We start from the raw sequence: 11,008 nt of genomic DNA on the forward strand, positions 1-11,008 counted from the left end.
AGCTACATACTACATCAGGGGTCAGCAAACTGTTTCAGCAGGGGGCCAGTCCACTGTCCATCAGACCTTGTGGGGGGCCGGACTATATTTGGGGGGGGGATGAACGAATTCCTATGCCCCACAAATAACCCAGAGATGCATTTTAAATAAAAGGACACATTCTTCTCATGCAAAAACACGCTGATTCCCGGACTGCCCACGGGCCGGATTTAGAAGGGGATTGGGCCGGATTTGGCACCCAGGCCTTAGTTTGCCTATCCATGTACTACACAGTCAATAGCAAGCTGTTTCTATTCAGTAAACCAGTGTTTCCCAACCTTGGGCCTCCAGCTGTTTTTGGACTACAACTCCCATCATCCCTAGCTAGCAAGACCAGTGGTCAGGGATGATGGGAATTGTAGTTCAAAAACAGCTGGAGGCCCAAGGTTGGGAAACACTGCAGTAAACAATAGGTCAGATGTTGCCAACAAGCCAGGATAAGGAAGTGATGTGTTAAAATTGGCTTATAAATCCTGGCTTGCTTAGAAGCCATTGACTACAGTTCCCAGTTTGCATGTAAAAGGAAATGATGATTAAGTCCAGCTTCTTGATTTGTTCTTGATTTGTTTCCCTGCTCGTAGGAGGGAGCTGAATGTGAGCACCTAGCACATGTGCACAAGGTTCCTATGGTGGTGTACACTTAGCAGATGCCAAGATAACAATAGCTAGTGAGAACTATTGCCTTCACACCCTGTTTGAAGGCAACAGGATAATCACTGCAGGAAATGGGACACTAGGATAAATGTACCGCAGGGCTCTTATGTTCTTATTCCCAAATACCAAATGTATTTGGCAAAAACAAGGGGCAGGGATTGCAATAGCAACATACATGGTTGTCAGGCAGCAAGCAAGTTCCAAACACAGTGAAAGCAACAGCAAGGGATACATTTTAATCCAGATTTCCACTGGTGACAGCTGCATAAAGCCAATTCCGAAACCACCTTCCCCGCCCCTTAAACTGACATGCCTTTCTCAGCTGTTTGATGGGCAGGAAATCAACATGTGCACCTCTCCTGAGATAGAATTCAGTTATGGGATGAGCTGCTCCCATTTAATTTTTCCTGTTATAGCAATGTGAAATGCAGACAGGCTCTTTCAGGAAGGATGGTCACCTTAGCAGACTGCTTCCACCTGGCTTTATAGGCACGGTTCTTTACAACAAAGTTAACCCAAATTCCTTACTCATGGAGATTCCCTCAAACTACCACTACATACTTCTGGTCAACTCCTCAGAGCTACTTTATAATGACTGAGGATTAAACTCAACGGTGCTCAACTCAAGGCCTGTATTGTTGTTTCAGTTTTTTGTACACCGCTTGGATATTTTTTTTCATATATTAAGTGGTATAGAAATTAAATAATCACTCAATCCCTGCAGGACATGATCCTCGGGGCTCCCATTTTGCCATCAATGGTCTTGTTGAGGAGAACCATTGCAATCATAAAGTCTGCTTACTGCAGGGAGCGAAAGGTAACGAACCAATTAACTGTAGTTCTTTCTGACCATAGTGCCACAGAAAATATGCATTCAACAACCTTGTGGTAAACAGAAAGTCGCTAACAAGGAGTCTGAACGCACTTCCTGCTTGATCGGCTGGGGAAAGCACTTTTAGAGCCTATTTCTGAAAAGGAGAAACGGGCCATCAGAGACTTCCTTGCCCCGCCCTCGCTTCTGCCACATCCCTTTCCGCTGGCCCCAGTCCTTCCTCTGCAGCTGGACCAAAGCTCCCGTGCCTCTGCGAAGCGGCAGGGGAAGGGTGCACCAGCCACGGCACGCAGTCAGAGGGGTGGGACGGGTGAATTCTGCTACCCAGAAGAACGAACACCCGATCAACCTTTCCAGCACCCAAACTTCCCAGTGCGCTTATGAACGCGCCTTCCGAAGTAGTCCCCGCCCACAGCCCTTTAACAAGTGCGCTTTCCGGGGTGCCATGCTGCCTGCATCCAAACCCAAGGAGCGCCGCTGGCTTTCGGGCACCACGCACTCCTTACCCGGACGGCTTCGTAGGCGTCGTTGAGCGTGATGATCTCGTGCTGCTGGTGGGAGCCCGAGACGGCGCACAGCACGCAGATGATCTTCTCGTGCTCCTTGCAGTACAAGCTGAGGTCTTCGCCGTGCTCCTCGCACTTCCTGCGCTCCGCCTTGCGCTCCCCTTCTCCGACGACCCGCTCCGGCTCCGCGGCCTCCCTGCCCGGCGGCTCCGCAGCAGCCACGCCAGCCGTCCGATGGGCAGCGTACTTGCGGCTGTGCTCCTGGGCGTGAGGCCCGCAGAAGGAGAAGCCGCAGTCCTCGCAGGCCTGCACGGCCCTCTGCGCCTCGTCGGGCTCGCACACGTCGCAGGTGCCATCTTGGAGGCACTCCTCGCCGCTCGCTCTCCTCTCGGAAGCCATCGCTGGCCGCAGGCAGGAAAGGCCCTTCGCTGGCCGGCGCTGGAAGGGAGCAAGTGGGCGGGGAAGAGCAGGATGCCCGGGCCGCAAAGCGGAGCTCACTCACCTCCCGCGACAACTGTCCAGGCTTGGAGACTTGGAGCTCTGCGCTGCTGTTTTGCTTTCGTTTGCAAAAGCCACCTTTCTTTCGGGTCCTTGTTTGTTTCCTGCCGGTTTCTTAACAACTTTGGGCCAAGATCTAACACACACACACCCAAAACAAAATCCCTCCCAGGGCACCCTTTTATCTTATGGTTTGTTAACAGGTTCCGCCCCACCCCCCGCTTTATTCCGTAGCAAGTGCGCTAATTTCGCTTCTGGAGCGCAGGGCCCGTGTGAGTGTGCTTGTGCATGCGCGTGTTTAACTTCCTGAGTCGCTTAAAGCGGCGATGCTTTTGCTCCTCTGCTCTTGAGGGGCTGCGCGGCGCGCATCGCGAGCGCGGCCAAGCCACGGTGGTTTGAAAAGGGATATCCTCATATGGGATTCATTAAGGCCTCTTTTTTTATATAGAAAAAGAAAAGAAAAAAAGAGATTTCCTCTTGTGGTGAGGAGGAGGGAAATGCGCGCGCGTTTCTGTACCCGGTTGAAAAGCCAGGCGTATTCATTGGGAGCGGAGCCTCAAGCAGCCTAATAACCGGTCTGGCAATAATCAGCAGAAGCTCTTTGAAGTCGAGAGAATGTTTTCTTTTTCCCACTATTGTACTAAGAGGAGATAAAGGAAAGAAGCAAATTGGCTGGTTCTCTTTCTTGGCTTCAGGGTGCTTTGAAAACTAGGATTTGCCATTCCAATAAGGAAGTTTTTCTTTTTCTTTTCTTTTTAATGCAGATTTGTTTAAGCCTCAGTTTGCAGCTAGTACTATAGCACGAATGTTTCCGCCTGGCCCCCAAAGCCCGGTTTCCAAGCCTGTGTTCCAGAAGACAAAGGAGATGAACTGTGGCTGAAAAGGTGGAGGAAAGGGTTAACTGGCCATTCCCACAACTCCTTCTGTCACTGAGTTCAGTGAGTTACTTCCAAGTAGCAGAGTAAGGGCTAGTGTGTAAGTCCTATTGCCCAGTTACCAGAGAGTTGTACCCACTGAACTCAGTAAATCAGCCATTGCCAACCAGTTCTGGATTACAACACCCATCACCGGCTGCACTTGCAGAGGCTGGTGGGAGTTGTGGTCCAAAACATTTGGAGGTGGTCAGATTTGCAAAGGCTGCAATAGATAATACTTCTGCATGGGCTATATATATTGATCAATAAGGGCTCTAAATGTTTACATTGTTGGAGATTTGTTGCCTCAATCAGCAAGTGTGTTTCAAAGAGGTAGTTTATAGCAAGTTGTGTTGCCAGTTGGGCAGATAGTATGTCCATTGACATCTGAGATGGCAGTCATGACTTCATGTTTTGCTCAACCTTTCAGCCCCTCTATAGCTAGAAAGTTAATTTCAATGGCAAACCCAGCATTATATGATCTGAGATCATAACATTTCCGTTTATGGTAGCCAGAAATGGATTCAGCTCTGACTGAATTTAGTTTGGCTCATAATTAAACGCCCAAACAGTTTGCAAAATTGCTACAGCAACTCTGCTCTGCTTCAGATTACTTGAACATGAAAACATCCCATGGCGATTGCTGGTGCGTGACTTGCCCTGATGTTACAGCGGAGCCAATAGCATCAGGAAATCAAACAAAACTCAGGAAAAACAACTTGGCATCTGCACAGTGCCTCATATGTCATGAAGCAGATTTGCCAGTCAGAGGTGTGCCAAAATTGCACCTGCTGGAAATGCACAAGTATCAAAGATACTTGGGCAGTTGTTTAATTTGCCACTTATTATGAAATCTATGTTTGTGCCTCTTCAGCCATTGCATTTTGGGGGATATACTCCTTCCAGGGGGTTGTTAGGGGAGGGTAGTACCTCATGCTCCTTCTGGAGTAGTTTGTCCACCTTGGGTCCCCACCCTGCACTCGGCTCTCACCTGTGGCTCGTAGAAGCTGTCAGCATGTGACAGCAACCACACCCTGGGAAAAGGCTTCAACTGGCCAGCTAAACCAGGAGAGGGTAGTTGATGAGTCTCAAACCCTCAGTGAGATCAGGTGGTCCCCTGCATGTAAGGACAGGCTCCAACAGATTGAGAGGATGAGACCAAGAGTGGGTCCAAGGATCAAGAAAATGGTTTCTGCATGAGCTGTAGAGGGAAATGAGGGGTAAATGTTACATTAAGCAGTATGTAAGTTATAAAAATGAATGGGAGTCGCATTGGGAAGTGTTGTGACTGCCTGCTTAATCTCAGCATTAGGGTTATTGTTACTGTTGCAATTCCCTTTACAGCAGGAGTGGGGAATTCTTCTCAGCTGAAGGGTTGCATTCACTTCTGGTTAGCCTTACATGAATCTGCACACCAGTGATGACTTAGGAAGAGGCAAAAGTGAGCCAAACAATAATTGTAAATTTTATCCTTCGACAGTATGCTAGTTTCTACACACACACACACACACACACCTCTCTTTATCCTCCATCCATACAAGTAAGAGGCATTGCTGGAGCTCAAGGACATGTCCCAGCCAGGCAGAAACATTCAAGGAGGGTACAAAGGAGACGTGTGGCCTGGAGAGGAGTATATGGCTGGGGAGAGTCCCAAAAGCTAGATAAGAGAGGCTTGGAGGGCTGAATTTGGTCCCTGGGCCTGAGGTTGCCCACCACTTGTGTTAAAGTATAACATGGTGGGAAGAGAGCTCACAGTTTAGACATCAGAGGTGAAGCACTAGTAACTAGATGAGAGGGAGAAAACAGAATGAAGAGAAGAAGCAATGTATTACAAAAGATAAATGTGAGCAAATAAAAAAACCCAAATTTAACTTTGTTTTTGGATGTTATTAGAATTCATTTTGGTTGAAGATGAGGACTGGGTGTTAAGGACCAAGGTAAGGTAAAGGTAAAGGGACCCCTGACCATTAGGTCCAGTTGTGACCGACTCTGGGGTTGCAGCGCTCATCTCGCTTTATTGGCCGAGGGAGCCGGCATACAGCTTCCGGGTCATGTGGCCAGCATGACTAAGCCGCTTCTGGTGAACCAGAGCAGCGCACGGAAACGCCGTTTACCGCCAGAGCGGTACCTATTTATCTACTTGCATTGGCATGCTTTCAAACTGCTAGGTGGGCAGCAGCTGGGACTGAGTAACGGGAGCTCACCCCGTCGCGGGGATTCGAACTGCCGACCTGATCGGCAAGTCCTAGGCTCTGTGGTTTAACCCACAGCGCCACCCGCGTCCCTTCTAAGGACCAAGGAATGATCCATAAACATCCAATCCTTTTGAGTGTGAGTTAAGGAGTTAGTTAGTGATCTGGTCTAGAAGAAGAACATTGTGATTTTAATTGGGCTATTAAAAGCTTTTTGTGGGTATTTATCTTGATCTTTTATACATTGCTGCCTTTTATCTTCCATAGCTCAAGGGCCAGTTCAACAATTACTATCATAGCTTGTGAAAAATAGCTTTTGCAGTTCTACCCATTGGCTATTACAGACAGCTTCCTTATCATATGAACACATTCTCCCAGAATATATTAAGGATGGCAGGTCATAAACCAAGGCTCTTTGAAGCCCAAAAATTGTCTGCATTGTCACCAAGCTCCCTTCTATCATCCTGTTATGCCTTACGCTCTCACGGTAGCTAATGGATTGGACCTATTGAAGGGGAGGTCTGATACTATCTCCGTTAACTAAGACATGTTAGTCTTGATGGCCTTTGGTTTGAGGTATCCAGCTCTCACCTGGATAATACTGTCTTTAGTTTACTGCTAACTTGTCTACCAGTTGACCCTTCTTATACATTCAAGACTCGCATCTTCATACACCCTGGTGTCCAGCTTGTCAAAAGTTGCCTGGTACGATATCTTTATGTTGGCCATTGTTTTCCATTTGTTTTCCAGATATTCTGGCTCTTTCCCTTAGGTACTTCTTGGATACATGTGTATTGGTTCCTATGTGTTAACCATCTCCATTGGTGTCATATCTATGCTCCTCTATTCTCATCCCATCTACATCTTGATGCGCCCTGGTTGCTGCTGCTCTGAATCTACTTGAGAATCCCACTTTCTTGGCACATGCAAGTACTGTGCTTGACCGGCAAGCCTGCTTCAACAAGCCTGCCTTTTTCTGTAAGTTGTATCTACCAACTCAGTTGAACACATGAATTGGGCCTTTTTAAAGCTATAGTCTCCTTATGAGTAGATAGCAGATTGTACGCCAAGGATGAGAAATCTCTAGTTCTCCAGATGTTCTTGGTCTGCATTTCCCATCATCCCTCACCATTGGCAATGCTAGCTGAGGCTAATGCAGACTGGAGTCTATCAACATCTATAGAATCACAGGTTCTCCATCCTTTACAGAGACAGATGACAGGAAGTTGTAATTATGAAGGGTCCATCATAAAAGCTCTTGGAGAAACATGGTGGAATAAGCCCATTCTCTTCTTCCATCCTTTAGTAAGGTTAAGCACCTATAAGTGCACACAGAAAGATACTGCTTCTTCCTGGTACAGACCCTAACAACTGGTTACTACTACTGGTCTCAATGGACCAGTGATGGTGAAGGAAGCACCATTCATCTCCAAACTTAAGTTGCCACTTGACTGCATGATAAATTGCAGTAGCCCACCAGCTCTCATCCCTGTTTGCCTACTGTGGAAGCTTGGAAAACATGGTTCATCATGACAAGCAGTCTGCAAGTAAAATAAAGCCTAAAAGAACCCCATATGGCCATTTTCATACCCTTTCCCCTCTTGCCATGATTATCTAACACTCCACAGAAATATCTTCCCAGCCGTATCTGCGCTGCAGGCGCTGCGGGACTGAGCCTTCATAAAAGGTTTACAAGATGCTTCCCCTCTTGGGTGTTAGTGCAGGCCTCTGCCATTCCTGAGGAGTCCTCTGTTTGAACTCTTAAGCTGACAGATGTTTTTGTGGTACCTAAATGTTTTAAAATATGTTGTCTGTATTGCCGGAAATAACATGTTTTGAAGTGAACAAAAGAGGATAACAGATTTCTCGGGGTATGGTTGCCAGATGAAAATACTAAAAAAGGAAAAAGCAACGGGCATTAACTGCTGCAGCATTTGCTCAATGGAGCTACAGTGTTCTGAAATGCAGGAGGCCCATTGTGTTTTCCTAAGGCTATGATGTTCTAAAATAACAAGCGTCTTTTCAAATGTGGTGCATTTGCAGTTGTTTGTGAGAAATGAGTAGGGTTTTTGCATGGCAGCTCCATCTACATTTAGACTTAGATTTCTGCCTCAAAACCTAATGGCACAGCCGAGAGCCATTTTAATTGGTTTGCAACTTTACCTCTCTTTTTAATGTTCCTTTCACCATTGCACACAGGCCCAGTTTGTACATAATGCTAATCCAAACCATGACTTAGTGTGAGCTTGCAGCCTCCTGTAGAGCATGCTGGGAGCTAAGCCTTGGTTTGAACCCCAGACACTGGTTTCTGTCAATCGGCAAACCATGAGCTGTAGCCAAGGTTTGTTTTTGGGTTATAGCTCATGGTTTGCCTTGTGAGCACTGGGAGAATACCTCAAGGGTGCTATTTTGCACATGGATGCTACCTTAGTAATCCTTGATCTAGATTTTAGATTTAGATTTTACAAGCTGCTCAGAACAAAACTTGGTTTTACTGTGGTTTGTAATGCTGTGTGAAACTGTTAGAGGTACATAAGCCATTTTAAGTTTTTTTAAACTGTACTTTTAAAAATATACATTTCTTAAAATATATATTCATGCGACAGAAGGCAGTGGGAGGGAAGAACCCAATAATGCATCAAAGAGTAGGAGTTGAACTTTTCCCTGTACTACCTTTGAATATACATGGCAGTACATGTAGGCATATTTTGATATTTCCCAAACACCATCCATTTAAACACCTAGTCCAGAGTATGCAAACACACATGCTGTTGCCACTGGTCAAAACACAAATGATAGTGTACACTGTAGACACATCAGACAAGACAGAAAATAGGAAGAGAACATGATACATTTTACTATTTTTTTACTTATTCTTCCTGTAGACCATACTGCAGTCGGTTAGGATTTAATGCTTCAGAATAAGAATCAACACACAATGTAATGTATAATTGTAAGACTAAATAAAAATAAAAATAGTAGAGCTGGGTACAGGTACTAGGTTTTTTTTTTACCTGCATCTCACTTTTTCTTCTAGGAGCTTAAGGTGGTCCTCATTTTATCTTCACCACAATTCTGTGATGTAGTTTAGACTGAGAGTCAGGGAGTGGTCCAAGGGCACCCAGGGAGCTTCATGGCTGAGTGGGGATTTCGAATCTGAGTCTCCCATGTCCTGGCTTAACACTTTAATCTTGGTGTACAAATCCTGTTTTGTGTATTGAGCACAGAGGGGTCTGGAATGCAGCAGAAATCTCTAACATTTTCATGTACTGTGCAAATGGCTAAAATTGTACTCTCAGGGTATGGAGGTGGGGAGCCAGGAGCACTGATTTGTATACAATGGTACCTTGGAAGCCGAACCCGTTCAACTTCCAAAACATTCAGAAATCAAGGTGTGGCTTCCGACTGGCTGCAGGAAGCTCCTGCGGCCAATCGGAAGCCGTGCCAGACGTTCGGGTTCCAAAAGAACGTTTGCAAACCGGAACACTTACTTCCAGGTTTGCAGCGTTCAGGAGCCAAAACGTTTGACTTGCAAGTCGTTTGTTAACCAAGGTACGACTGTGCTGTAACAAAGCAGCATGCATGAATAAAATAGTGATGCTAGAAGGATGCATTGCACACCATACATTTTAAGCACACATGCCTGACAAAGGATCCGGGGAACTGTAGCTTGCTAAGGGTGCTGCGAATTGTAGCTCTGTGAGGGGTTTCAGGATTCATGTGTGCTTTAAATGTGCTTTAAATGTGCTCTAAATGTATGACCACAGAATCATAGAAGTGTAGAGTTGGAAGGGACCCCAAGGATGATTTAGTCCAACCCCCTGCAATGCAGGAATCTCAGCTAAAGCATCTATGACAGATGGACGTCCAACATCTGCATAAGAACCTCTGAGTGGGGAGTTCACAACCTCCTGACTCTCTGCAGTGGAATGATCCTACTCCAAATCTGGGCACGTCAAAAGCAACCAGCCATGCAGTTTCTATACTTGAATGTCTTTGGGGAAATTATGAAATAAGCTATAGGTTCTAGGACAATATTCTGATACCGAAAATTTCCCTTAACTGATATATTATGGAGAAGAAGTGGCAGGTTTTTTAATTTTTGAAACTATTTTCATTGGGCTTTTGCATATAGACTTAAATGCTTTCCCTGAAAATAATGGTAGGCTAATTTTACTCATAGCATCACTAAGCTATTTACCTGCTTCCACAAAATAGATTTACTTACTCTCTTCTGCAGAGAATCTTTTAGTACGTTAAGTGAGCTATCCTTTTTATTCAAAAATGACTACAATTTCCAGTTTGTTGGATTAATCACAAAGCTATTTGCATTCCTTGCCACAGTAATGAAAAGAGTAAATTCCAGAAAGGGAGTGGGGAATCATATTTTTAATATTGAGACTGTAAAGCAGATAACTTTTTCATGCAATACAAGCCGTGAGAGTTTGTGGCCAGTTTCATTTTAGCAGGCAGTCCCCGAAGATCACCTTATCTGATTTCCTGCTGTTCCCATATTAACTGATATCTTATCTTATTAGAGTGCATGGCAGCAAAATGTAATGTCCTCTTGTTGAATAAATCCATTTCTGAAATGTTATGAATGAAAGAGTCACAGCTGTCGCTAATGTTCCATGTCTGTGGATGAACATAACCTGCCAGAGTTGCCAGAGAAAGGGTTTGATTTAACTCCTAAATATTCCATCCTGCTACCTGAGAATATTCTAAATAAGTTATTTTGTGGGCTAAGCTGACTTATTCACATGTCCGTATTGCTCCTTTTATGCACAGTCACAAAGACAAAAAAGAATAAGGACAGAGCCATTTAACAACTCCTGAAGCTATGTTGTCATTTGGGATGAAACTATTCCTTAATCATCATTTTCTCTAATTATTCTTGCACATTGCTTCATTGTAAACAGTATCATCTAACTAGAACACAATGACATCTACCCATATTTAGAAATCCTTACTATTTATCCAAGTTGATTTCACGTAAAAGGAACATTGTTCTTATATATTGTTGTCACATGCCTTCTAATGCATCTGCCCCTTGTTGTAACACACATTATGTGAACATCTGAGAATAAAAATATACTTTCCAGGAATTATTGGTAAAAATGTGATGATGCTCAGCAAAGGCATGGTAGGTTCCTTTTCAGGGTTTACCATTTAGGCCGGTGATGTTCAAACTTTCAGATATGGAACATTTTCTGAAGAACCCCTGTCGAAGGAACCCCTGAAATCCCCAAGCAGGTTCATTTGGCCCCACAAACAGAAACCCACACAAGGACTTCTGCTACCACTACTCCCCCCCCCCTAAATTGGCTTTGTGGGGGTCAGGATGATACAATGCAGAAGAGTCTAGGGCAATTG

At 45.0% G+C, this 11,008-nt stretch overlaps 1 protein-coding gene and 1 long non-coding RNA gene across 3 annotated transcripts in view; one reads left to right on the forward strand and one right to left on the reverse strand.

The window, feature by feature from the left end:
* TRIM44 (tripartite motif containing 44) overlaps window positions 1-2,784 on the reverse strand; it is an 83,765-nt gene extending 80,981 nt beyond the window's left edge. The window contains exon 1 of one of the 2 annotated variants that reach the window (XM_081836207.1): window positions 2,032-2,727. In XM_081836207.1, coding sequence (XP_081692333.1) covers window positions 2,032-2,430 — 399 coding nt within the window. In that variant the 5' untranslated portion in view covers window positions 2,431-2,727. Of the gene's footprint in view, window positions 1-2,031 lie in introns of both variants that reach the window. The other variant, XM_081836208.1, reaches the window with a different exon arrangement.
* A 2,509-nt stretch (window positions 2,785-5,293) lies between these two features.
* LOC309327491 lies at window positions 5,294-10,740 on the forward strand. Its single transcript, XR_014150552.1, has 2 exons — window positions 5,294-5,380; window positions 5,743-10,740. It is a non-coding gene; the product is annotated as an uncharacterized lncRNA (long non-coding RNA).
* The last annotated feature ends 268 nt before the right edge of the window (window positions 10,741-11,008 follow it).

This window comes from Podarcis erhardii, assembly GCF_964252035.2.
Source record: "Podarcis erhardii genome assembly, chromosome: 1".
NCBI lineage: Eukaryota > Metazoa > Chordata > Lepidosauria > Squamata > Lacertidae > Podarcis > Podarcis erhardii.